Source organism: Heteronotia binoei, chromosome 13, assembly GCF_032191835.1.
Source record: "Heteronotia binoei isolate CCM8104 ecotype False Entrance Well chromosome 13, APGP_CSIRO_Hbin_v1, whole genome shotgun sequence".
NCBI classification, from domain to species: domain Eukaryota; kingdom Metazoa; phylum Chordata; class Lepidosauria; order Squamata; family Gekkonidae; genus Heteronotia; species Heteronotia binoei.
This window is the reverse complement of record NC_083235.1, coordinates 32,820,899-32,848,325: the sequence shown is the minus strand read 5'-3', so window position 1 is coordinate 32,848,325 and position 27,427 is coordinate 32,820,899. Positions and strand designations below refer to the sequence as shown.

Below are 27,427 nucleotides of genomic sequence, written 5' to 3'. Positions count from 1 at the left end.
ACTTTCATGAGGCAGAGGCACGATCTCATCACAGGCCCAACGGGGTCATCTATGCAACTGAATAAAAAGGAAAGGAGGTACAAACCAATCCCCGAATAGTGCAAAAGATTGTAGTGTTACACTAGTCGCTTGTGCTCTACTTGGTAGTGTATCAGCTCAGCTGAATTAAAGATCCTGCAAATGAATGCATAGCAACCAAATGGGTGTGTGTGAGATCTTTTCCTAGAGAGCAGCTCTTGGTAATACCGTAGGCAGAGCAAGATTGGGGGTATAAACAGACTACATGCCTATCTTCTTTACGGCTGAGAACTATGCTTTCTCTGAGTTTCTCACTTTCTTACACACAAAGACTCCATCACCAAGGATACATCGATGACATTTTCAACGTCAGTAGCCAAGGAAAGAATGCTCTTGAGAAATCCCACCATGTTCTTAATGATCTCTGCTTTTCCATAAAGCTACACCTAGACCGTTATGTAAAAAAAGATCACTACAGTATAGAAGAAGACTGCAGATTTATACCCCACCCTTCTCTTTGAATCAGAGACTCAGCGGCTTACAATCTCTTACCCCCACAACAGACACCCTGTGAGGTTGGTGGGACTAAGAGGGCTCTCACAGCAGCTCCCCTTTCAAGGATGACAACTGTGATAGCTATGGTTAACCCAAGGCCATTCCAGCAGCTGTAAGTGGAGGAGTGGGGAATTAAACCCGGTTCTCCCTGATAAGAGTCCACACACTTAACCACTACACCAAACTGGCTCTCTAAGCAAAGGGCCATTTGAACACCATCATTTAGGATAGGCTTTGCAGAAAAAAGAACAGAACGCTACTTGCCCACTACAGAACCTTCCTAGTGCACCATCAAGTATCCATAATTGAAAATAATCCTTCAATCTCAAAGGACTTTGGAAACCTGTGCTTGCTTACAAACAATCCCCCAGACTAAAGAGCAACTTCCCAGCACCCGTGGGCCACCAAAGGGAATCACAGACACACATTAAAATAATAGTACCTAAAACTAGTGAGGGAGCCATGAACTGTCAACATGACATTGTAGAGCAGAGCTGAATGTTCCAACAAAAATTCCAAAGACATTTCAAAGGGAAACTCCAGTATACACTTGCTGAGATATAATTTATTAACAAATACAATGTGAAACTTGAATTCAGCGGAGCTTGGGAGAGTGGGTGGTTCAGACCAGGAATTAATTGATTGGACCAAAAAAGAGGGGGGAAACCAACCCAGTACAGGAAAGGTAACAAAAAAAAAAGGTTGAAACAACTGAATGCAGCTGAACATACAGTCCTGTTATATAAATATACAGTATATTTTAGTTATGCTTAAGAAATATTAAAATCAAACTAAAAACTACTTATCTGTGGTTCAGTATATAAGTTCCTTATACCAATATCAGGACAAATGTCAAAATATATGCACCCAGGTTAAAAGGTACACAGTGCCAAAATACAAGAACAAAATGTGTTTTGGCTACAAAGCCTTCTTCAGTGGTAAAGTACAAGCTGAACATTCCATCAGATAAACCTCAAACGCATTCAAAACAAATCATATACAGAATGGACGTAAAAACCAACAATTATCAAATGCATTATGGGCCTTACACAGAGATGTTCTCCCATGGAGTAACTGGAAATAAATATTCGTAAGATACAACATGGGCCACTGATTTCAGGATGATTTCTCTTACGTTTGTAGCTGAGCACTCCATTTGGATTGCGAATCTTGTAGGTTCGGCCCATAAAGATCCATGGGCACATGAAATACGACACACTTGGATGAGTGGTCCATGTTGTATCTCATGAATATTTATTTCCCAATCTGCAGTATTACACAAGCCATATGCAAAGGTTACACTGTTCTGTTTGCACGGGGTAGAAGCCTATGAGCCATGCATTCTGTGAGCAAAGTTTGCACAAGCAATGTATTGTCTGAAGAGAACAACATGGGGATTTTTTATGCCAGTACAACTTCTGTTCATGCAAGGTTCATGTAAATAGGAGCTGGGCCCACAGAGAAAATTCATGTGTTGCCCTTGGCACATGATATGGCTGTTGTGCTCCCAAAACGATGAGACGTTCTTGTTGTGCATTAACAGAACATTGACATAATGTCTGTACAGGGCTAAAGCATTCAAGGAAGGAACTCAGGAGGTTCAAAAGCCATTAAAAAGTTACACTGCCAGATTGACTACCAATGTCCCGTAGCTTGGGTCTGAGGAACCAGAATTGCATTGAATATATTAAGTGAACCCGCCTTCTGTATCAGTCAAGAGTCGGGGAAGGAACTAGCATGTGTTTCAAGCCTGTTGTCTAGATTTGATTATCTCCGATTTCCGTTTCCTCTTGGTTCCAGCTTCCCAAAGAGTGTTCCTAATCACTGCCTCTCTTTGCCTTCTCTAGTATCATCTGGGACTCACTGCTCACCCTGAACTCTTCCTTCTCAACAATATCGATGCTGACCCAGTCATCAGTAGATGAATCCCTCTGAATTGCAGTAGTAAGAACATAGTGTTTTGTTTTTCAAAGAAGTCCTTCAATGCTGCACAGAACCAAGTTTTAATTGGTTCAGAAGGGAACATGTATTTTCAAGGACTATGAAGGGACTTGGAACTTTTCTTTGATGAGAGGAATAGAAAATGTACAAAGGGGATTGCAAAGTTTCTGGATAGTGTACTGGATAGTGTACTTTCTTAGAGTTGCACCCAAGTTTAATTGGGAAGACTGTTAATGGATTTCTGATGTTGTATACACAAAGTATATGATGCATCACAAGAGGGTAGGATGACACATGATGCCAGCAGACCCATGTCTTTAAATGTAGCCTGGAAAGGGTGAGGGAGGGGGGGGACAGATGGAAGCAGAAAAATGATAGGCTGGAGGAAAGTGTTGAACCCTTCCTCTATTCTATCTTCCCTACCCCCACCCAGTTGTTTTCTTCCCACTGGGCTTATTTCCAATCTCAGACCCTGTCTGTAACCAGTAGAGGTTGAAAGGGGAGAGAGGTGAACCCAAAGAAGGTTCTGCATTCTCTTTCTGCTTTTCCATTTAAAGTTCCCACTTGCTCTACAAGTGTTTAGAGGCATTCCTACATTTGAAGACACGGCTTGGCTACCATCTCATGTTCTTCCAGCCTAAGACTATACCTTGGTTTTAGATACAAGGTTTTGAATTTTTATCTTTTTTTAATGTAACTTATTTGGGGTACTTAAATGTTTCTCTTTGAAGCTGCTGATAACTGGGCTTCTGCTTAATACAGACTGTTACCTGTATGTCTAAGGTAGAAATGGTTGGACAATTCATTCCACCCCCAGATTTCTGGAACTCATCCAGAAATGGAGACTGTTCTATTGATATTTGATTATTATTTTATAAAAAGTATCCTATGGAAGGAAATCTGTTTGTACAAAAGAAAATTCAGATACATAAAGTCATCTTGGGGAGAGACCCTAATGTACACAATCCATCAGGAACAATTTCTACACGAGACCCATTGAGATGACCACAAGTTGCACAAGAGCACAAGTGCAGGTCTTTAAGACTGCTTCCACGTTGCAGCAATTTGCTGTGTAGCTGTTGTCACTGCTGTGAATGCAGAGGCATTTGCTGCAGCAACCGTGTCCACAGAGAAAGTATGGTGAACTTACCTGGCTTTGGCCAACCATGGTTGCCATTCTGTCCCCTCTCATGTCACCGGAAGGCTATTAGGGGTTTTTGTTTAAAAGTCAGTAATTGCTACATTGGTATAGCATTATAAGTATATTTTGCTTTGGTTTTCTAGTTTCTCCAGTCAATTTTGTTACAGAGACCTTTCCCCTTATACTTTTGCAATGAAAAAAACTAGATACTGATCCCAAAGGATTAAAGAAAAAACCCTAGGAATTCAGATGAACCAGTAACTGTGGCAATAAATTGTTAGACCATAACACTCTAGCAATTACTGATTCTTTTTTAAAAAGCCCATGGCTTGCATCAAATGTTTCTTCATTTATTTTCAATGCAAGTTGAAGTTTGCTACAAATCTAACCCCGTACTAATGCGTTGTCTTGTGTGCTGTTCATCAACAGTTTTCTTTCAAAATTAACTGTACCATCCTTAGCCATTGACTTAACTCTGCTCGAGATGGCACTTTCTATCATTCTAGTTTTTTCCTTCCTAACTGAGCTGCGTGTGTTCCAGGTTCCCACAAAACTGCATGAGAAAGTACACAACAATAGGACCAAAGAGAAGGCTTAGCCAGATATTTGTATTTTAAGAACATACCTACACGACACATTTCAGATAGTTTAAGGCCAGATTAACATCCATAGCCTGCCCCAAATAACAATGAGACAGTGTCGCTTTGAGACGATGCTGATGTTTTTTTGGTTTTGTTTATTGGAGATCTCTAAATACATCCAGAGAACTACCATATCTGGCAACTTCTGAAATATGAATAGGGTTTTTCTTAAAACAACTGCCATTTAATGCAACAACCAGTGAATTTAAAAAATCCACAAGTCCTGATACCTGAATCCAAAATACAGGTACTTGGAAATCATTGATTGCAGAGGTGTTCATTCCCAATAGTAACAATAATTTAGGATACCAGCATTTTCTGTTCATTCTGAATATTCAATATTTCAATGTTTGAACTTGGAACTGATTGCCAAATAGACATAGGGTGAAAACAGATTAATCCCAAATGAATCTTCTAAAAGCTGTCTTTGAAAAGTGCTGCTTGAATGTTAATATGCTTAGCCACTGATCGATCACCTTACCTTCTTTTTTAATAGAAACAACTTCAAAATTGCAAAACTGCTCTGGGAATAGGTGGTGGGAGCTTTCTTGGTGGCATCGGGGGGGGGGGGAGGTGGCAAACAGCACCAAACACAGCGGGCTTCTGCTTCCGTCTTGCAGAGCCTTGTCTTTTTCAGCACTTCAACCTGGAGAGGAATTGTTACATTTGAACTGACCTAAATGTGGCAAAGGTGCTTCCAGAGGAGCTCCACAGTTATAAAAGCTTTACTTTTGTCTTCACCCCAATGTGAACTAAGCATGTGAAATTCTGCTGCCAATATATACGGCACAATTGCCCTTTGGTGGTCAGATGGGTTTAAAATAATATATTTGTAATCTGTGTTCTGTTACAAATACAATTCTCCCTTATATTTTTGTGATTTTTTTTGTAAAAAATGGCACTAATTTATTTTAAATGTACTATTTGATTTTGTTTCAATAAAGGTTCAGGTTTTCAAATAAACATTTCAGCTTTCTAACCTCTAATCTCCTTGGTTGATTGTGATTATCTGGGACTTCTAACCTAAAGATTTAAAAAAAAAACCTTTGATTTTTAAAATGGTTTCTCTGCTAGAAGTGTTTGAAATGCACTAACAAACAGCACACATAGGCTTGTTATTGCTCAGTCCTACCTTGCTTCAGGAACTGAACTGGAAAGGGGGTTAGATAGGTGCATTTTTACATTTATACATGTACACACACACCCTCCCTAGAAGTGTATGGTGGGGTTCATTCTATTGTTTTTCTAAGATGAAGGGGATTTTAAGAAAGGATGATAATTCAGTGGTAGAGCCAGGTGTATTACGGGCAGCAGGTCCTAGGTCCAATTCCTGGTATTCTGTTTAATTTAAAAAAGTAACTTAGGTAGCAGAGAAACATCTGCCTCATATCCTGTAGAGCTGTTGCTCACAATAACAGATTGATAGACTAGGTATAACAATGGTCTGACTCAGTATAAGGTAGCTATATTGCTTCATATCAGGGTTAATATATCGATAACAGGCTTCTCAAATGACTGAAATAACTCTGAATACTATCATCTGGATTAAAGAGTTTCAAGGCTGGGTAGCCCACTCAAGTATAAGTCTAGTACTTGTTCTGAGCTTATAGCATCTGTTTTTATTAAACAAGGTTTCTTCAAAGTCGTAGTAGTATGCTTGGAATACTTGCTCTCCTTCTTTGCCTCTATGATGCTAATCATTTTTCCGGCTTACTGCTGGTCTGGCTGACGTAATCAGTAAACATAGAGTATAAAACGCCTAACAAGAGAAAGAAGGTACCTTTGTTAGCAATGGTTGCTTCAGTACTGCTCAGCAATTATTGTTCTTAATGTATGTAGCATCACATTTTATACTTTAGCAGGGGCAAATGATGTGATCATGGGATTTAATAGATTTTATATAAGCCACCGTCCCCCAAATTCTTTTCAGCGATAAACTTTGCCAACTTTTCCTTCTGCTCTTGATAAAAATGACATATATTCCAAATGTGAATTTTATATGCTATGAACTGTTTCCCCCACACAAAGAAGCCACAGTGGGTTGGGAAAGAGATGTTACTTACTACCAGTTTCTGGAAAATGTGATCATGGCGACTCTTTATCTTACCTAGTGTGATTGCCCCTACGACAAAGCTTTGTGCTGCAACTCTCGTGTGGATGAGATGGATTGACATTTTTTTGTTTCCTCTGTGTTTTAGCTTATAAAGACCATAACCCACTACAGTAAGGCAGCCTGCTAGTCCTGTAAGTTAAAGAGAAGGGTAAAGTTATTCAATCACTGTGGGGTAGCCTCTGCCTCTCTATAATCTTAGGTCAGAAGTTGTGGTAAAATGCAATAATCCTCCCTATAGTCCCCTGATCAGTAAACGACATATAGCCCAGGCAAGCCCAATCTTGCAACCCTGGCAAGTACTTGGATGGGAGACTTCCAAGGAATACCAGGGCTGGGATGCCAAGACAAGCAAGCAAGCAAGTCACCTCTCTGAAACATCCAAGCCCCACTAGGGAATGGCAGAAGTCAGCTATGACTTCTAGGAATGCATGCGCACGCACAAATGCAACATATATATATGGCTTTTTCTAGCAGGAGCTCCTCTGAATATTAGGCCACGCCCCCTGATATAGCCAATCCTCCTGGAGTTTACAGTAGGCCCTGTACTAAGAGCCCTCAAAGCTCTAGGAGAATTGGCTACATCGGGGGCATGGCCTAATATGCAGAGGAGCTCTTTTTATATAAAATGATATGTACAGGACTGTCTGCATCCTTTTCTTATAGCTTACCTGGCTCCCATATTGGATCCATTCTGGTAAATATTTCTGTGAGACACTGCATACATGAATGGATGAAGCTGTCCTAATGTCAACATTGTCTGCTCCATCCGGCACTAGCTTTTTAGGGTGACAGGTATGGTTCTTACACATCACCTACTACCCAATCCTTTTGGGGGGTTTTTAACTGAAGAGATGCTGGGGATTGAACTTGGGACCTTCTTCATGAAGAGCAGATGCTCCTACTGAGCCACAGTAAAGTCATTCTCAAGGATCAGGAAGGAATGCTTCCCACAGAACACACTGTCTAGTGACTTCCTTTGCAGCTCCTTTCCACTTCCTTAGTAGTCCATGGCTCAGTTCACTTGCTACTGTCGCCTAGAACTATCTGTTCCTGAGGCATCTAGAAGAAATGTTGTCTGTTTCCAGCACACAGTGGACTGAATTACATGATTCTTGCATGGCAGTGAGGATTGAGTTAAGTTTTTTTTCCAGTTCTGATACATGGGATGAATGAGAGTTCTAACAACGTCCCAGTTTTAGTTTGTCTTCACTAAAGTTGGAGATGTTCAAACAGGGAGACTGAGTTCACTTCTGAGGTTCTAAATGCATGAGAATATATCTGAAATGTGGAGTTTTAAAAACAGGGGCACAATACCAGTTATCTAAAGACTCCTGTGGCAGTCTGTGCCCACCTTTTTCATGGAATTAAGTTTTGGCAATTTCAGTTAAGTTAAGCTGATTTAATACATTGGACAAATTTAGAATGTTTCTTAAAATATGTTACATGATGCAGAAGAAGCCACAGTTTGTCAGCTTCATTAAATGCAGAAGCTGCCTTGATAATATGAGTGTTTAGCTAATAGGAACTGTAATATGCCAAATTTTCTGTTTACACTGGATCCATTATTAATTGTGCAGGTTTTTTAATTGGACCTGTTTAAAATCAAATTTTAAGACAGTAGTAAACATTAGTTTCAAAAGGATGTTTCATTTCCTGAGATAAAAGGTAGTATTTTGTTTTGGGATAAGCAAATTTCTGTTCTTTCATTGCTCTAGAACCTCTCCCCTGTGCTGCATTTCACTCTTTGTTTAACCATGAGAATTTCTCAAATTAATTCGAGAATTTGGTTCAGTTTTGACACAGCATTCCATTTTTTCAGTGCATCTTTTCCCTGTGTTACATTATCAATGTCCATGAGTGCCTTGATAAAACACTACAAAAGAGCAAGCTGCATGCGACCATACATATAACTTCATCAGGATTTTTGTTCTGTGCAGTCATCTCCTGACGTTCCCAATTGATTCTGTACACTTGGTAAAACACCAAACAAAAAGAATCTGGATACAGCTGTACTTCAAGAATGCTTTTTGTAGGGTTAGAGTTTGTTTGGTTTTTTGGTACATAGTATTTGAAAGAGGAAAAGGAAATAAACTGATGGAAATAAATGTTGTGCCAAACTGTACATACACAGCAATTTTTACAAAATTCAGAAAACATGGGAAAGAATGATGGAGAAATTCTAGTGCACCAGTTACACTTTGGAAACAAGGTAATTTATTTCAGAACTAATTCAGATTAGATAGATTCTGCTTTAAACCATGTTGGTTTAAAGCAGCAGAACCAAGTCCAACTCAAGAAATATCTGGGGACTTTGGGGGTGCAGCCAGGAACAAGGTTGTGACAAGCATGACTGAACTCCAAAGGGAGTTCTGGCCATCACATTTAAAGGGACTGCACCCCTTTTAAATTTCTTCCCTTCATTGGAAATACTGGAGGGTGGGGCACCTTCTTTTGAGGCTCAAAGAATTAGACCCCCTGGTCCAATATTTTTGAAAGTTGGGTGGTTTTTTCAGGAGAGGCACCAGATGCTGTGCTGAAAATATGGTGCCCCTACCTAAAAAAATAGGACCCCCTCCAAGCTCCAGATACCCATTCTCCATTATACTCCATAATGGTCCAGTCTCCATAGGGTTTGATGGGAAGTCCAGCAGATACTCAAACCCCCACCCAGCTTTTTGATAACCCTGAAGTGGGAGGAGGGACTCCAAACCAGGGGATCCCCACCCCAACTGGGGATTGGCAACCCTAAGCAGAACAAAGTTTGTGTGTCACTTAAAGGTCCTGCAGGACTTGAACTGAAAAATTCAAGTGAGCAGAACATCAGAAGCATCCTTAACTTCATTATAACTTTATTATAACTTTAATGACACACTGAATACAGATTTGTTTATTTTGTTATGAAGTGACATCCAGATGTGCAGAGCTCTTTCTTGGCAACTGGCTGGCTCTCAAAATATTAGTTAGGTGATGTAAATTGCATTTTTTTGTTTCTTCTGTTTTTGAGACGTAAATTCAACACAATGACGTTTCCTTTTTATCTTTGGACTACAAATGTGGTCAGAGAAGGCGAATGCTTTCATTGCAGCCAGCTTAATTGGCAACAGTGCATACAAATTAGCCTTTGTTCATGGGCATTGCATGTACAAATCACTTTAAATTCAGGGAAGGGCTCTGTTCCGATACACTTCTGGCTGAGCTGATAAATGGGTAGGAAGACTAATGAAGGCTGATTGGTGACAGCTTTCAAGGCTTCTGCTTTCTTCCCTCCATGTTGGCAATTTTTTAAAAAGGAAACCTTAATAGTCAACATGTGGTTTATGTGCCTTTTGAACTGTACTGATTTTTAAAAAGATCGTGCAAATCTGAGAGAGAGATGGAAACCAGACCTATCACATTTTGTGCCTGTTGGTGGTTAGGGCTGGGACAACCAACTTCTGTATCATCAGGGCCACCCTGATCTCCAAATATATTTTGAGATCTGGAACATTCTGACCCCCTCCCTGCCTAGTGAATGATCAAGCTGTATAGTAAATCTAGAGACTAACAGCATTGAAGGGTCACAGTTCACATGGTGCTCAGCTAATATTGGATCATCCATTGTGGGGGAGTTATTGACAGTTAAGAGAAAAATTAGGATTGGCCCTTTGACTTCTGAATTCATATGAAATATTTATTTTCTAAAATCCTCAGATGAAATAAACACATCATTTACTTAAAAGTGAAGCTGTAATGCTGCAAATTTGATGGGGCCAGTGTGGGGCAGATACAGCCACTACTCAGAGGTTAAGACAAATTTGTGGCAGATCAATCCATCAATGGCTATTAGCTATAATAGCTAGATATGTATCAGTTGCTGGGGAGCAATTGTGGAGGAAGGCAACTGCTTTCTTGCCCTGCTTGTGGGCCTTCTGGGGGCTAGTGGGCTGCTGGACTAGATTGACTTTAAGTATGATCCAGTCCAGCTCTTGGTTCAAAGGCTGCATCTGCCCACAGTCCAGAATATAAACCAGTGAGGATCATCTAACTGTGGGAAATTTGGTGGTAGAAAAGTGGCATCAAGTCACAGCCCACATATGGCGATCTCATAGGGTTTTCAAGGCAAGAGAAGAACAGAAATAGTTTGCCAGTGCCTGGTTCTGTATAGCCACCCTTGGACTTCCTTGGTGGTCTCCCATCCAAGGCCAACCTTGCTTATATTTCAAGATCTGACAAGATCAGGCTAGCCTGAGCTATCCCAGGCAGGTCTGGAATATAAACCAATGAAGCACATCTATCTTAAGGATCTGTATTTATTTACTTATTTAGTGCATTTGTATGTGTAGACCCAAATATGATTGCACTTTTACCAACAAAGGACCCAACAAAGATCTGAGAGCTGAGAAGAAGATACAATCATTAACTCTGATTGATTTAAAAGAAGACGCCCGTGGGTGAAAATATCACTGTCACTATGGAGCCATCTGGTTACAGCTGCTTCATAGTTTATATAAATGGCAGGATTTTAATTGGATGTCTAGTGTTCTTGGGGGGGGGGGGCGGATGAAAGATAAGGCTGAGACTTTGCAATGTTTTGCTAAAATCAAACAACTGATCAAAAGCTCTCTTTAGAAGAAAAATAATCTGTTGTGACTCTAAAAGCAGGCTATATCTAAGAAAGGGAATAAAGGAAAATGTTACTAAATATTGGCCCTGATCAAGAAGACTGTGCTTATGAATATGCATGCCTGATGCATACATGTGAGAGTTCATTGCAGAACACAGTTTCTCTCCTCCCCCAGAAAAACAGACTGTTGAGGACACAGCAGAATTAGAACTACTGCCCCTATGTCACTCTTGGGCATAATATGGCAGCAGGTGCTGCCAACAGCCCAAAGCCCAGGTAAGAAGAAATGCAGTTTTCCCTGGGAGGTATGAGATGAGCAAAACTTCCCCCTCTGGGCAGAAAACAGGTGTGGGGGAGTCAATTTAATTGTTTTCCAAACATGCCTCAGCTCACCTTCAGGAGGAGCCTCCTTAACTTGACATGACCTGTTCAGTGGGAGGATAAACAGAAATGATAAACACTTCTTGCCGCAGGAAAAGGCCCTCTCATGATGGATCTATCAGAGGAAGCAGATTTTTTAGCTGAGGTCTGGGGGGAAGCAGCCATTTTGAGCATGTGATCGTCTAAAGAGCTGGAACAAGTTTCAAAGTAATAGCAACTGTATAGAACTCCTAAGCTAAAGAGTCTGTCCTATTTTCTAACATCTGTTAGAGCACATACAGAGAGAAGGACAGAGGATTTACATTTTATCAAGAACTTTTGGAATCCCCTGCTTAATCTGGTGCTGTGCTAAAAGTATGCTTGTAAACATTTTCTTTTTGATAAGCACTCTATCACTTTGGATGCTGGAAGTGGTTCTCTGTACCACATAGACCTCCACTGTCTTGGACATGCCATTTTAAAAGGTGCTTTGGGGGAAGGCAGGCAGTTGGCAAGTGGCTATTCCTCCAGGGGCACGCAAGGCAGTAAATTGTCCCTGTGATGACCAGGCGTTGGGCAGCAGGTGACACAGAAGTAAAGCCTCTGAACTTGGAAGGGAAGCTGAGAGTCCTGACCTTCCAGTGGGCAATTCCATACAAAGGTCAGGTGGTAGGGTTACCAATCCCCAGTTGGGGGCAGGTGATCCCCCAGTTTGGGGACCCTACCCCCACTTCAAGGTTCTCTTCTCTGCTGGGCACTCTTTTATACCCTATGGAGACTGATTCCCATAGGGTATACTGGAGAATTGATCTGTGGGTATCTGGAGCTGTGGAGGGGGCTATTTTTTGAGCATTTTTTTTCAGCATAGCATCTGGTGCCTCTCCTCAAAACACTACCCCAAAAGACTTGGCCAGGGGATCCAATTATTTGAGCCACAAAGGAAGGTGCTCCTGTCCTTCATTATTTCCAAATGGAGGGAAGACATTTAAAAGGTGTGCGGTCCCTTTAAATGTGATTGCCAGAACTCCCTTCGAAATAAATTCAATCATGCTTGTCACATTCTTGGTCCTAGCTCCACTACCAAAGTCTCCTGGCTTCACCCCTAAAGTCCCCAGGTATTTCTTGAGCTGGACCTGGCAACCCTAGCAGGTGGCGGCAGATGACTACCCAAGAGTGGAAGAAAAGCCTTTCCAGGTGTTGAGAAAAATCTAGGAGGGCAGGGCAGAATTGGACCTGCAGGCCAGAGCAAGCATGTTCCATTACGCCAGCTATCACTTGAACCTGGCGGTCACTTCTTAATTGCGTAAGGATTCAACTTACCAATGGGAACAAAGGGGGTATCCTTGGCTTTTCTAGCTAGTTTAGATGCTTGACTGTCATCTTCACCTGAAGACCACTCCTCATCAGAAGACATTTCTTACACCTGAAAAGAAAAAGGGAAAAAAATAGTTGACTATTTAAGCCCTGGGGGTGCAAATGAGGAGCCACATCTTTGGAAAAGCAGGAACAATTATTGATGGTAAGTTTGGTAACCTTTTAGTTACTGCATCTCTGAAGAAGGAAATGTTGCTGGATTGGCTGGGCTGCATTTTTTCAGGGTTTTTCCCCGAGCATCCTCTATATTAATAGCTACATTGGAGCTGCTTATTGCATACAGTGACTCATTATCCCTGCTCCCTTCTAATAATAATAATAATAATAATAATATTTTATTTTTATATCCCGCCCTCCCCGCCAGGCGGGCTCAGGGCGGCTAACAGACATGGGGATCCCATGATTCACATAAAACAGCATAAACAGTTTTAAATATATCAGTCACAAATAAATTATTTAAAACAGTTAAAATATATAAAATGGTGCTAAAATACTGTATCATAATGTACGCAAGATGGCTAGATGTCCATTCGTTGGATTAATCAAGTTCTATCTCAAAAGCCAGCTGGAAAAGAAATGTTTTGCAAGCCCTGCGGAACTGGTTCAGGTCCCGCAGGGCTCGCACCATCTCAGGAAGGTCGTTCCACCAACGAGGGGCTATCACCGAGAAGGCCTGCTCCCTGGTAGCCTTCAACCTAGCTTCTCTTGGCCCAGGGGTTGTTAGTAAGTTCTGAGAACCGGATCTCAGCGCTCTCTGGGGCACATATGGGGAGAGGCGGTCCTTTAGGTAGGCAGGTCCTCGGCCATATAGGGCTTTAAAGGTGATGACCAGCACCTTATAGCGAACACGGTAGACAACCGGCAGCCAATGCAGATCCCGCAGCCCAGGCCGCGCAGGTTCCCACCGTGGTAGTCCCTCCAGTAGCCTGGCCGCCGCGTTCTGGACTACCTGAAGTCTCCGTGTTCGGTATAGGGGCAGCCCCATGTAGAGGGCATTGCAGTAGTCCAATCTCGAAGTGACCGTTGCGTGGATCACAGTTGCTAGGTCGGTGCGCTCCAAGAAGGGAGCCAACTGCCTCGCCCTCTTAAGGTGAAAGAAGGCGGATCTAGCAGTGGCGGCTACCTGGGCCTCCATTGATAAAGAGGATTCCAGTAGCACTCCCAGGCTCTTGACTTTGCGCACTGGTACCAGTGGCGCACCGTCAAAGGCCGGTAAAGTGATCTCCCCTCCTGGTCCGCCGCGGCCCACGCAAAGGACCTCAGTCTTCGCCGGATTCAACTTCAGCCCGCTCAGCCTGAGCCAGTCAGCCACGGCTTGTAATGCCCGGTCCAAATTTGTAGGGACATCGCCAGCCCGGCCGTCCATCAATAGATAGAGCTGGGTGTCATCTGCGTATTGATGACAACCCAGCCCATACCTCCGTGCAATCTGGGCAAGGGGGCGCATAAAGATGTTAAACAACATCGGGGAGAGAACTGCCCCCTGAGGCACACCACAATGAAGTGGGTATCTCTGAGACAGCTCCCCCCCAATTGCCACCCTTTGTCCCCGACCATCAAGAAAGGAGGAGAGCCACTGTAAGGCTAGCCCCCGAATTCCTGCGTCGGCGAGGCGGCGGGTCAGCAGCTGATGGTCGACCATATCGAACGCAGCCGATAGGTCTAGCAACAGCAATACCGCCGAGCCGCCTCGATCCAGTTGTCGTCGGAGGTCATCCATGAGGGCGACCAGGACTGTTTCCGTGCCATGGCCCGGGCGGAAGCCGGACTGGCATGGGTCTAGGACGGAAGCGTCCTCCAGAAATTCCTGTAACTGCACCGCCACAGCCCTCTCGATAATTTTGCCCAAAAAGGGCAAGTTTGAGACCGGCCGGTAGTGTGCCAATTCGGCCGGGTCTGATGACGGTTTTTTCAGGAGAGGGCGGACCAATGCCTCTTTCAGGGGTGTTGGAAAAACGCCTTCTGAAAGGGATCGATTTATAATATCCCGTATAGGATATCTTAATTCCTCCTGGCAGGCCTTAATTAGCCAGGAGGGGCATGGGTCCAGATCACAAGTTGTGGATCGTGCCGTGCCAAGAATTCTGTCGACTTCCTCCAAGCTGAGCGGGTCGAAGCAATCCAGAGTTAACTCAGAAGACACGCATTGGGTTTCGAGTCCACTTACTGCCTCAAAATTGGCGGGGCAGTCCTGGCGGAGCGATTGGACCTTATCCGCAAAGAATTTTGCAAAAGCCTCACAGCCAATCTCCAATTCCTTAGCTTTTGAATTGCCTTGAGGCAATGTAGTCAGATTCCGAATTATTCTAAATAATTGGGCTGGGCGCGAATTTGCGGATGCAATCTTAGCCGCAAAGTATGTTTTCTTTGCGGCCTTGATTGCCATCTCATAGGACTTCATAAACTTCCTGTAAGATGTTCTAATCGCCTCGTCACGAGTACGTCGCCATTGCCTCTCTAGCCGTCTAAGGCCTTGTTTCAGCTGGCGTAATTCCGGGGTATACCACGGAGCCAGCTTAGTCCGAGGTCGCAGAGGGCGCCGAGGCGCGATTTCCTCGATGGCCCCAGAGAGCCGGCTATTCCAGGTCTCAATCAGGCCATCGAGGGAATCGCCAGAGGGCCAGGGGTCCCGTAGAGCCATCTGGAACCGTTCCGGGTCCATTTGGCTCCGCGGGCGAGCCATAATCGGCTCCTCGCCTAAACAGGTTTGGGGGGGCATATTTACACGGGCCTTGAGAGCGAAGTGATCCGACCATGGCACTACCTCTGCGGTTATGTCGCTCACTACAATCCCGGCCGCGAAGATCAGGTCTAACATGTGTCCGGCCTGGTGAGTGGGGGTTACAACAAATTGAGAGAGTCCCAGTGTCGCCATGGAAGACACTAGGTCCGTCGCCTGACTGGAGGACGGGTCATCAGCATGGACGTTGAAGTCACCCAGGATTATCAGCCTTGGGTGCTCCAGCGCCCAGCCTGTCGCCGCCTCGAGCAGGGACGGTAAGGCGTTGGCCGGTGCGTTAGGCGTACGGTACACCAGCCAAATCGCCAACCCCTCTTCATCCCCCCACGCCAGACCGGCACATTCAATGCCCTCAATCTTTGGGGCCGGGAGCGCCCTGAAGGAGTAAGCCTCCCGTGCAAATATTGCCACTCCTCCCCCCCGCCCACTAGTCCGCGATTGGTGGAAGACTGAGTAACCTGGGGGAGCTGTTTGCGAGAGGGCTACTGTATCACCCTCCCGGATCCAGGTCTCAGTCACGCAAGCCAGGTCCATATTCTGCTCGAGCATAAACTCTCGGAGAATTGAGGTCTTATTGTTAATGGACCTGGCGTTGCATAACACCAATGACGGAGGCGGGTTACTCCTGGCCCTACTACCTGTCACCCTTGGGATGGGCCGCAGATTGGAGGGGGGCCGAGCACCGACTTGTCTCTGTCTTCCTCCCTTATAATATCTGCTCCCACCGCCATACCTCCCCCTCCCCAGGAGCACTGGAATCCCTGAGCCGGCCATTCCTCGTTGGCAGCAGCTGCAATAAGACCACTATCAAGGTTGGCAGCAGCTGCAATAAGACCACTATTCTATGCACCCAAATGATGCTGGGACAGACCAATGATATTCCTGTGAGCAGGAGAAAAGGTTGTTTTGGATGCAAAACAGAAAAGGACTGAAGTCATAAGTAATATGAAGTTAACAATAAATGAATGACCACATGCCCCTTTATGTATACAAGAAATAGAAAACCATTTTATTTACCTTCAAAATTGTTTCTCCAGCAGTTTTATCAAATCCACAGTCTGGGTAAACATTTACACCCAAATCCGTCCGTAGTTTTGTTTCATGAAAACCTGCTGATTGACACAAACAAGCAAAACAGACAAAATAACATAAAAAGACTTTATATTTTCTAATGTTTGTTTCACTCACTCTTGGTTCAACTGTTTTATTGCTGTTCTTGTTTTAGAATTTATTGTATATACATATTATAGTATTTATGAGAATGTGTTTATAACTTGTTAAACAGTCCTGAAACCCCAACTGGGGGGAGGCAGTTTATAAATCAAATTCTTCATCATCATCATCATCATCAATCATCATCATCCTGCCAACAAATTCTGAATACTGTTTCTGTGTACTTTTGGTGAGTGTTAAAGCTGCAGTACTGCAGTCCTAAGCTCTGCTCACGACCTGAGATCGATCCCCGGTGAAAGCTGGGTTTGCAGGTAGCTGGCTCGAGGTTGACTCAGCCTTCCATCCTTCCGAGGTTGGTAAAATGAGTACCCAGCTTGCTGGGGGGAAAGTGTAGATGACTGGGGAAGGCAATGGCAAACCACTCTGTAAAAAAGTCTGCTGTGAAAATGTTGTGAAAGCAACGTCACCCCAGAGTCGGAAACGACTGGTGCTTGCACAGGGGACCTTTCCTTTCCTTTTCCATAGAAAGTATTCCATGGCTTTTATTTTCACAGTGTTTTATATATGCTTTGTAGCTTATATCCAACAAAATCTGCCTGCAGAACAGACTTTACAAAGTGAGATTTTCCTGCTTTCCCATCCTGCTGCAACCCACTGAACCCCATGAAATTTTGTTCAGTCAGGGGAAAGTGGGAGTCTGCAGTGGGAGGAGCAATCAATGTAAATCATCCCCTCTCCTATTCAAAACACAGAAATCCCCCTAAGTGTTCAGAACCAAAGAGTTGCATACAAGCCAATACAACAGTCAAAAGTATGGCATGCATCTGTGGATTAAAGTAAAAATTTAATCTCTATATACTCCAACCTAATGGCTCTACTGTTAGATAGCTCAGTTTACATGTCCCTTATACTTGCTTTTAAGTCTGAATTCATCTGAACATATATGAACATATGAGGCTGCCTTATACTGAATCAGACCCTGGGTCCATCAAAGTCAGTATTGTCTACTCAGACTGGCAGCGGCTCTCCAGGGTCTCAAGCTGAGGTTTTTCATGCCTACTTGCCTGGACCCTTTTTAGTTGGAGATGCTGGGGATGAACCTCGGACCTTTTGCTTACCAACCAAATGCTCTACCACTGAGTCACCATCCCTCTGGATTTGGTTCCCTGTCAGTTGTTTATACATTCTCTGGAAGATTTAAAGCCATGTTACTCTTGGAAGCTTTTATATCCAAGTGGAAGATTTCTGCAACCTAAATACAGCAGTTCCTAAGGATTTGCTCTTAAGATCAATTCTTCTGACTTGTTTCGGTCTTCCTATATAATCCAGGAGCAGAGAAATAGTAGTAAACACATGGTGAAATCTAATACACTTGTCTATATAACCATATAACACTTCTATAGCCTTCTTTGTAATTAAACAAAATAATTGCATTTGGTATATCTATGTCAGTTCCAAACAAGATCTGGTCCAACTGGGTGCTTTGCCTTCCTTATTTTTAATTAATGCAATAATGTCAATCTTTTTACCTGAGAAACAACCTTCATTCTTGGGATATACAATTAACAGAAGGTAAAATTGTTACATTACCTTTGCTGCTGAAGCATTAGTCACCCATCAACTCTGTGGTCTGATCTCGAGGAGAGATGATCTTGTTTTGCAAGCTGAAACTGCTGCCTGTAATGAGAGACAAATATAATTATAGATCCTTTGAAGATGATCTATGACAAAAGTCTATTATGTTTCTTCCCACAGATTCTGCAAGTTTTGTTAATTATTTTTAAAAGCAGCCAGAAGGGCAGAAAATATCTAATATAACAGATTTAAGAGAAGTGATCTTTACGTAGCACAGGGGTGGCCAAACTGCGGCTCAGGAGCCACATGTGGCTCTTTCACACATATTGTGTGGCTCTTGAAGTCCCCACTACCCCATCAGCCAGCTTGGAGAAGGCATTGTTTAAAACACTTCTCCAAACCAGCTAGCAGTTTGGAGAATGCATTTAAAGTTAAAGTTGCTTTCTCTCTACCTCTGCCTCCCTCCCCATCTTCCTTCCTTCCTTGTCTTGTGGCTCTCAAACACCTGAGGTTCATGTCTTGTGGCTCTCAAACATCTGACATTTATTCTATGTGGCTCTAAGTTTTATTCTAAGTTTGTCCACCTATATTGTAGCAGATAAAATTTAGCAATGCCTCAAGTGATTTCTGGCCGAAAGAGGGAAAAAATTAGTTTTTTAAAAATTCCCAAGGTACTAGATTTTATTTGACCAGCTCAGAACTGAAACAACATACAAGCTTCTAATATTAAATAAAAAATGTCCACTGTTTTCCATCACTGAATCCTCTATCAATAGGTACATCTGGAATTTGGGTAATCTTTTTAAAATTTACAGTACATGCTAAAGCAGTGGTTCCTATAGCAATTTCACATGATTGCACAAGTTTATTAATAACATCTGTGCTCATAATGCCACTCAGTTGAAAAAAAAATCTCCATTTTTTTTTCTGTGGGTGCAATGTTGTATCCTTACTTCAGTGAAAAAGGTGGCCTCTTACAGATCCCACAATCTAAATGGAGAAAGTGATTCTATGTGCAGTTGCTGTTTTAATGCAAAGAAACTTCAAGAATAGAGAGAGAAATTGCTGAATTACAAATTGTTATGCAACTTGGAACAAACACCTCCGCAGGACTGAACAGGGATATTGGGGTTTTTTTTATCTCATTACATATGCTAAACCCACTTTCATCAAGTACAGTGTAAGCCAAATTGCCCTCAAAAGAGGATGGGGAATTAATAGGTGGGCAACTATGGCTCAAAGGGATCTAGAATTTATGTATACAGGATTCTACTTCCAGAAAGTCTTACTAAATTGTCCAAGGACACTAATTAAGTAAAATAATTAAGATTTTATTACAGAAAAATTAGAACACACATACAGGGTTATGGATACATACAACACACAAACAGACCTAATAAAAATAGAGAGAAATATACAGAGATAACACAAGGATGGACAAACAGGGTGATAATTACCTATCGTAGTTTCGAGGAAGGCTCCAGTGGCGACGAATGAGGGAGATGGGGGGGAAAGGACCCTCAACTGATCAGGTATTGGGGGCATATCTAAACAGCAGGATAGGGGTACTGTCAGGTGCACACATGTGGGATGTTGGGTCAGAGGTTATAAGGACCACCTTGAACCCATAGGGGGAGGAGGTCCAGGGGTTTATGACAAGTGGTCAGAATGGTACATGATGCTGTACCACATGAAAAGGAGAGGGTCCAAAGTGGCAGTTGGGGCAGGGCTGAGGTGGGGGCAAGGGTTGAAGGGATTAACGCAACTTATTCAAACTTATCTAAAAGTGACAATAGAGAGTCAAATTGATACCTAAGGTGACACCCGATCTACACAATAGCTCTAGCTCTGGCTGAAGCTGTTCTTCCTCTTCTGCTGGCACCATTCTTTGTCTAGAGTTCCGTTTGACAAAAGCTTGGGCAGTCTGGCAGGGTCCACGCCTAAAATAAGCTTGATTACCTTATGCAGATGTTTGAGACATCTGTTGAGTATGTGAGCCTCTCGCTTTACTGTAATGGAGTCCAGAAAACAAGATGGATCCTGGTGGTGTTAGCCTTTGATTCACGGAAGCATATTGGAAGGCGCTTTACCGGATAGCTCATGGTGGCGCAGCTTCTTCCACTGCAACAACCGAGGCTGTGCATGCATGGAGCGGCTAGAAGCTCATCTGTACTTGTGGCTAGCACACATCCAGAGATATAGATTGCTGCTGTAAAGCTGAGGCTTTTAATATCCATATAAGTCTCTCAGAAACTAGTGGGCAAAGTCCATTTCTTAAAGCAGATGTGTGTGAGTTGGAACCCCAGGCACTCCGGCAACCAAACTGGTGATCACAATGTCCATATACATATATGAAAATAGGGGGGCTCTTGCTCACAATTGCTATATATCCACAGTATTCCAATGTGTTTCTCTTTTAGAACAGTCTATCAGAATAACGTTTTTTGTATTGACATACTCTGATAAGGGATATTGGCTTTTTATCTCATTTCAAATACTAAACCCATCTTCCACTATATTTTAATGTTTTTTTTTTCTAATGGCAAACTAGAATGATGTTTATATGTATGTTACATGTTAAAAGGTAAATTAGTTGGACAGGAAAAACCTCTGAGAAAGAAATGTCTTCATTTTGGCCCAGGTTTGCTAGCAATAGAATAATTAACAGGCATTCTCACATTCTGACATGTTACTGTTTTATTGGTTTCTCATGCAAATGCTATCCAAACCAAATGTTCTCTCAATTTGTTAATTTCATTATTCTGCCATTGGATTTTAACTTTGTACCACTTTGCATTTTAAACCACTACCCACCAGCTATATGTAGCTCTGCTTTCTGTACCTCATTCCTTGTCTGAAGAAGTGTGCATGCATACAAAAGCTTACGTTCCGAATAGAACTTTGTTGGTCTTAAAGGTGCTACTGGACTCCTACTTTGTTCTATTGCTTCAGACCAACATGGCTGCCCACTTGGATCTACCTATAAAGTAGGTTAGACTGATGGCACTTTCCCACATGCTGAATAAGGCCTATCAATCCATTTTCAAGTGCATTTTAGAGACCAGCTGCAAGTGGATTTTGCAATTTCATAGTTAAAAACTAGCTGCAAACTTGCATTACTCAGCATGTGGGAAGGTGCCGTGAGAGTGTGCAACTGGCCCAAGGTCACTCAAGGAGCTTACCTGGCAAAGTAGGAATTCAAACCTGAATCTCCCAGATCCTAGTTCAATCCTCCAACCACTAAACCACACTGGGAACTAATGTTAATTCCCAAGTTTCTGTTGCACCCTTGTGTTGCACTAGTGCAACAGGGATACTAGTGCACAGCTTTCCTTTCCCCCTTATAAATTAATGATTGCCATTAACTTCTAGGGAACCCAATGTCATCAGAACTTGGAAGCTAAGCAGGGCTGGCCCTAGTTAGTACTTGAGAGGGAGACCACCAAGGATGTCCAGAGACAGGCAATGGCAAACCACCTCCAATTGTATCTTGCCTTGAAAACCCTATGGGGTTGCTATAAATTGGCTGTAACTTGATGGCCCTTTTCATCAACCTCCAACTTTTATGGGAAAGAATCATGGGAAGTTAATCCTTTGATACCGAGTGGCCTAGCCACAGGCGAGAAACAGTGTGTCTCTGTTGAATCCCTGCAATATCCAGTCCTTTCCTTCAAATAACATGACATTATCATAATGAAATAAATCTCAGTATGAACAGCTAGGCATACTAAAATTTTGAGCATCTGCACAGTTATAACTATAACTGTTGTGTCTGGCGTTCGTTCCGGAAATACAGCACAGCGCGCCTGTGGGTGGTGCCTGGAAGGGATGAATGCAGCCCACCTATGGCGATCAGTGGCAGGAAGTTTAATAATAATAATAATAATAATAGATTTTATTTATATCCCGCCCTCCCCGCCTAGGCGGCTCAGGGCGGCTAACAACATTTCACACAATTAACATAAATAGATAAAACTTTAAATTTAACAATTAAAAGGAAATTAAACATAAAAACCAGTTAATTAAGTTAAAATACATAATTCAAATTACATTAAATATATCTGGCAGCAATAAAATTGTTTGGTGCTGGTTCTGCCAGTTTAGATAGTTCCGTGATCGTATTATAGATGGCGGTTCTTTATTCTTAGCAACTCAGCAGTCGATATCAGCATAGGCTTGTCTGAAAAGGGCGGTCTTGCAGGCCCTGCGGAACTGGTCAAGGTTCCGCAGGGCCCGCACTTCCTCCGGAAGTTGGTTCCACTGGCCAGGATTGGACCTGACCAGAAAGAAGGTTGTTCCAGGAAATGTATATGGCCCCGCCATGTTGTCTTTGTGATGTACTTGCTAATAAAGCATGTTGCCATCTGAATATCTCCGACCTCAGTACATTACACTGGCGACGAAGGTGGGATACCGGTGAGCACAGAGCAGCCTCCAGCCGCTCGCAAGTCCTGCGATCCGAGCTCTAGTGCTTCCGCAGCCAAGGCCATGGCTACTGCTCCTGGACAAACCATACCAGCGTTCGACATCACCCGGCCCGACTTATGGGAATCATGGGTGGACCAGATCAACTACTACATAGAGCTGCACAGAATGGAGGCAGCGGCAGAGAAGAAGGCGTTTCTCCTGAGTTCGTGCAGGGTGGAGACCATCCAGCTGAAGAAGCGACTCATCGCGCCGACCACCCTCGCAAGGGCCACCTATAACCAGCTGGTCAAGGTGATGACAAACCACATGGCGCACCAGCCGTCCCGTCTTACACGCAGGCACGTGTTCTACACGAGACAGCAGGGACAAGCTGAGTCCATTGCCGAGTATCTTGCAGAGCTCCGTGGATTAGCCCTGAGATGCGATTTCACAGGGGACCTGGAAGAGATCCTGCTGGACCGCTTTGTGGTTGGCGTCAGCAAGGAGAAAATGCACCAAAAGTTGCTAGCATACGAGGACAAAGACAACAACCTCGCGAAAGCGCTTCAACAGGCAACTGCCTTTGAACAGATTCACACCAGCCCATCTCGTATGGCCCTGACAAGGAAGGGGCACACCAGCTTTGCCACCAATCACGCAGCGGGCTGAAAACACTGCAGACCACAAGCCACTGCTCGGCCTACTTGCCCCAGACCGCCAGATGCCGCAGATCCTGTCGCAGCGGGCTGAAAACACCGCAGACCACAAGCCACTGCTCGGCCTACTTGCCCCAGACCGCCAGATGTCGCAGATCCTGTCGCAGCGGGTCCTGCAGTGGAACGAGTTCAACTCATACACCTAAAAGCTTGTCTACCGCTCTGACAAGGCAATGAGCCCCGCAGACACCCTCAGCCGCCTTCCGCTGCTGGAGATGGACCCCGATCTGACCCTGGCCCACCACGTGATGCTTCTGGAGTCTCTACCGGAGCAGCCCCTCCACACAGCTGAGGTGGCCAGGTCCACAGGTAGAGACCGCATACTTGCACGCGTTTCAGACTGGGTGGGGAGGGGTTGGCCCAGGGGCAAATTGGACGCTGAATTCCGACCGTTTGTTTCCCACCGGGAGGAACTCTCCTTACACAAAGGGTGTATTCTTTGGAACAGCAGAGTGGTGCTCCCTCCCCCACTCCGGAAGCAAGTGCTTGAAGCCTTGCACGAGACACACCCGGGGATAGTGCTTATGAAAGCTCTGGCATGGAGCTATGTATAGTGGTCGGGGATGGATGAAGAGATAGAGGGATGGGTTAGGAGGTGCCCGCCCTGCCAAGAGTCTCGGCCAAATCCGCTTGGAGCCCCCATTCACCACTGGGAATCCAATCGGGTGCCGTGGTCCCGGCTACACTTAGACTTTACGGGGCCATACCAGGACCAAATATTCTTTATCTTGGTGGATGCTTACACGAAGTGGCTGGAGGTCATCCCAGTTGCTTCCACCTCCACTGTGGCTGCAATCAGAGCCTTACGGAGGGTGTTTTGCACCCACGGAATCCCTGACACCATAGTGATGGACAACGGCACCGCTTTTACCTCCTGGGAGTTTTAGGAATTCCTGAATAGGTACCTCATCCACCACATTTGGTCCGCTCCCTTTCACCCTGCCACTAACAGCCAAGCGGAGCGCATGGTTCTCACAACCAAGGAGGCCCTGGGTCATATAATCCAAGGGGATTGGGACCACCGACTGTCCACCTTCCTATTTGGGAACAGGATCAACCCTAATCTGGCTACGGGCGTAAGCCCTGTCGAGTTACTCATGGGCAGAAGGTTAACCACCCAGCTCGATAGGCTACACCCCAACCGGGCCCTGGAGCTCAGCAGTTCCTCCGAGACCAGGGAGGCCACTAGGGGGTTCTTTCTGGTCTATGCGAAGAACTTTGCAAGTGGGCCAGTGTGGATACCAGCTCGGGTGCTGCGGCTCACCCGCTCTTATGCGGTCTCGTCGAAAGGGGGGCAGCTTCTCCGCAGACACATAGACCAACTTCGCTGCCGCACCCTGCCGGAAGAACCGGCAGGGCCAGGGGGAGTGGGGAATGGAGAGAGCATGGGGCTGCCGCAAGAAGCAACACTGCCAGGTTCGCTAGTGGAGGAGACTTTCAGGGCAGGGGAGATACCTCCACAGGCTCGAGACAACGCTCTGCCAACTGTGTCCCAAAGCGAGGAACCAGCGGTTACAGAACCCCTGGCAGCAGCCCCAACTCCCCAGATCGAACCTTGGCGGTCGCACAGAGAACAGCGGCTGCCCGCCCATTTGAAAGACTATGTATCTTGAACTGGGGGGGGGGGGGGAGAGGAGTGTTGTGTCTGGCGTTCGTCCCAGAAAGTACAGCACAGCGTGCCTGTGAGCGATGCCTGGAAGGGACGAACACAGCTTGCCTATGGTGATCAGTGGCGGGAAGTTGAACTGGCCAGGATTGGACCTGACCAGGAAGAAGGTTGTTCTGGGAAATGTATATAACGGGGGACCTGGCCTTGCCATGTTGTCTTTGTGATGTACTCGCTAATAAAGCATGTTGCTATCTGAATGTCTCCGACCTCAGTACATTACAATAACAAATGTCTGTGTTTTGGGGACAACTGCAAATACAAAGGCAGGACTTCCAAAACTTCCAAGCTGTGTGATCCTAAGCAAATTTATTCAAAAGCAAGTTTCACTGAGTTCAGTTGAATGTATTCTGTAGCGTGTTTGGGACTGTCGCCTTTACAGTGCTCTTCTAATCACAAAGAGAGTTACTGGAACTTACTTTTGAGTAAACAGGCTTAGGAACAGTCTACCAGACTTCCGGTGCAATTCTAGACCAAGTTACACCCTTATAAATTTATTGAAAGCAGTGGGCTTAGAACACTGTAACGCTGTTCTGGATTGCATCATTAGGAAAACAGCCTGTAGCTATGCAACACCTTTGGCAAATGCCCACTCAAGATTGTTCCAGAGGACAACCAATTCAGCCCAGTTTGAGCACTGTCTCTAGGGTTCATATTCTCCAGACGTGGTACTAGGAAAAACAATTTATCCTAACAGCTCCTTGTCTGTAACAAGCTTCTGCACAGTCTAGCAACATCTCCTTGGGCTCTTCTCAGTACATTCAAAGCATCTCGACATGGGAACTTCCAGACAGCTCCTGGAAAATGCTATGCAATGTAGCATGAGCATTGCCAGTAACAGGGCATCATCTCTCCTATAGGAGCACCACAGATGACAGGGCTCCTACAGATTTTAGCGGAGGCAGCTCAGGTCACAGCACTGCTGGTAGAAGTTTCAGCTGCTGAAATTTCCTCTTCCTACTCAACTATTAAGAAGCACAGAGCCCTGGCCTTCTATTGCATCTTGTCAGTGGATGAACTGGCACAAATACACAAACTGTTTCTCAAAGTGCCCAAGGAACAAACGGGGGGGAGGGGGGAGGAATACATATGATTTGTACAGGCAATGAATGGCTTTTGCAATTTTTTAAAGATCCTGTGGAACAGGATGTAAGTGTATAAAATGTGAGAAGGCTAGGTTACACGTTAAAGGTGCTTCTTATCGCCTGTCTCAGATTTGTGGGGCTAGCAAGGTTGTGGTCAGTGGTGAGAGAGGGGCCGTGTCTCAGTGGCAAAGCATCTGCTTGGCACGTGGAAGGTCCCAGGTTCTATCCCCAGCATTTCCAAGTAAAAAGATCAAGTTGTAGGTGATGCAAAAGACCTCCCTGGACAGCCATTGCTAGACTGAGCAGACAGTATTGAAGGAGACAATATTCAGTAACAGGCAGCTTTATGTGAAGAGACACTTTGTATATCCAAATTGGTAGCAGAGTACTTCTGAACATGTCTGTAAACAGGCTCTGGGGCTAAATCCTGGGGAGTCTCTTGGTTCTCTTTAAGCACTGTTCCCTCCCCTTAGACTTGCCACGCCCCTCAGATCAATACTCCTCTCGAATTTCTTCTCTCTCTTTCCTCTGTCTAGCACCATCTTCCCTTCCATCCCTGAGCCCTCTTGCCTCTCTTGTTAGCCCTGACCCTAATTATCTGGTATATTTTTATCCCGCCCTTCTTCCAAGAAGCTTGGGGGAACACACACGACTCTCCCGTTATCCTGGTAACAACCCTGCGTGGTGTGACTGGCCCAAGGTCACCCAGTAAGCTTTATGGCAGAATGAGGATCGGAACTAGTCTGATGCTCTCCCCCAACATTTCCCCCACAAAGAGCAAAACCCACAACCCTAGAGGCAATTCCACCCCGCCCTCTATTTTCCCATCATTTCCCACTTCTCTCTCCAACCTGTCAGTAGAAGCTACGTAAATCACAAGAATAGAATCGCTAAGGCACTCTCCCATCCTTCCTCCTCCCCCTTCTAAAACGTCGCGCTCGAGTGACCAATGGGGAAGAAAATACTTGGAAGTTGGATGGTGCGGGCGGCAGATTGAGGAAGCGAAGACCCGGATGTTGCAAGGCGGTTTCTACTCAGCTCACTTGAGCGCCCCCTCCCCCCTCCCCCCGGCGCCATATTCCTGACAGTTGGCCAAGGAAAACGCGGGAAGCGTTTTAAGGCGATTTCCCCGCCTTTGGTTTATGACGACGCTCATGCTGTCGGCTTCTAGTATGGGAAGAATTAGTTTTCCTCCGGTGCAGGGTTGAGGTATTCACTGAGCCACCTCCATGTTATGGAGGGAAATATTTTCCTCTTATAACAGAATCTCTGTGAGGTAGAGAATCACAGGAGCTGTTGCCACGCTCCCCCTGCCCTGC

The 27,427-nt window shown here is 44.5% G+C and overlaps 2 protein-coding genes across 5 annotated transcripts in view; one reads left to right on the top strand and one right to left on the bottom strand.

Moving 5' to 3' along the window:
* Positions 1-5,282, top strand: part of SLC11A2 (solute carrier family 11 member 2) — a 67,019-nt gene extending 61,737 nt beyond the window's left edge. For all 3 annotated transcript variants that reach the window (XM_060253393.1, XM_060253394.1, XM_060253395.1), the window contains one exon: positions 2,421-5,282. In XM_060253393.1, coding sequence (XP_060109376.1) covers positions 2,421-2,498 — 78 coding nt within the window. In that variant the 3' untranslated portion in view covers positions 2,499-5,282. The remainder of the gene's footprint in view (positions 1-2,420) is intronic.
* Positions 5,283-5,895: 613 nt separating this feature from the next.
* HIGD1C (HIG1 hypoxia inducible domain family member 1C) lies at positions 5,896-27,140 on the bottom strand. Of its 2 annotated transcripts, XM_060252710.1 has the most exons (6): positions 27,074-27,140; positions 18,250-18,332; positions 16,504-16,598; positions 12,693-12,795; positions 6,404-6,538; positions 5,896-6,055 (listed from the first exon to the last, which is right to left on the bottom strand). In XM_060252710.1, the coding sequence occupies exons 4-6, from the start codon at positions 12,784-12,786 to the stop codon at positions 5,994-5,996; spliced, it is 291 nt and encodes a 96-aa protein (XP_060108693.1). In that variant the 5' UTR covers positions 12,787-12,795; positions 16,504-16,598; positions 18,250-18,332; positions 27,074-27,140; the 3' UTR covers positions 5,896-5,993. The 2 variants fall into 2 exon arrangements, with proteins under 2 accessions (XP_060108693.1, XP_060108694.1); XM_060252711.1 differs by lacking the exon at positions 16,504-16,598 and having other exon boundaries at positions 18,250-18,329.
* Between the last annotated feature and the right edge of the window lie 287 nt (positions 27,141-27,427).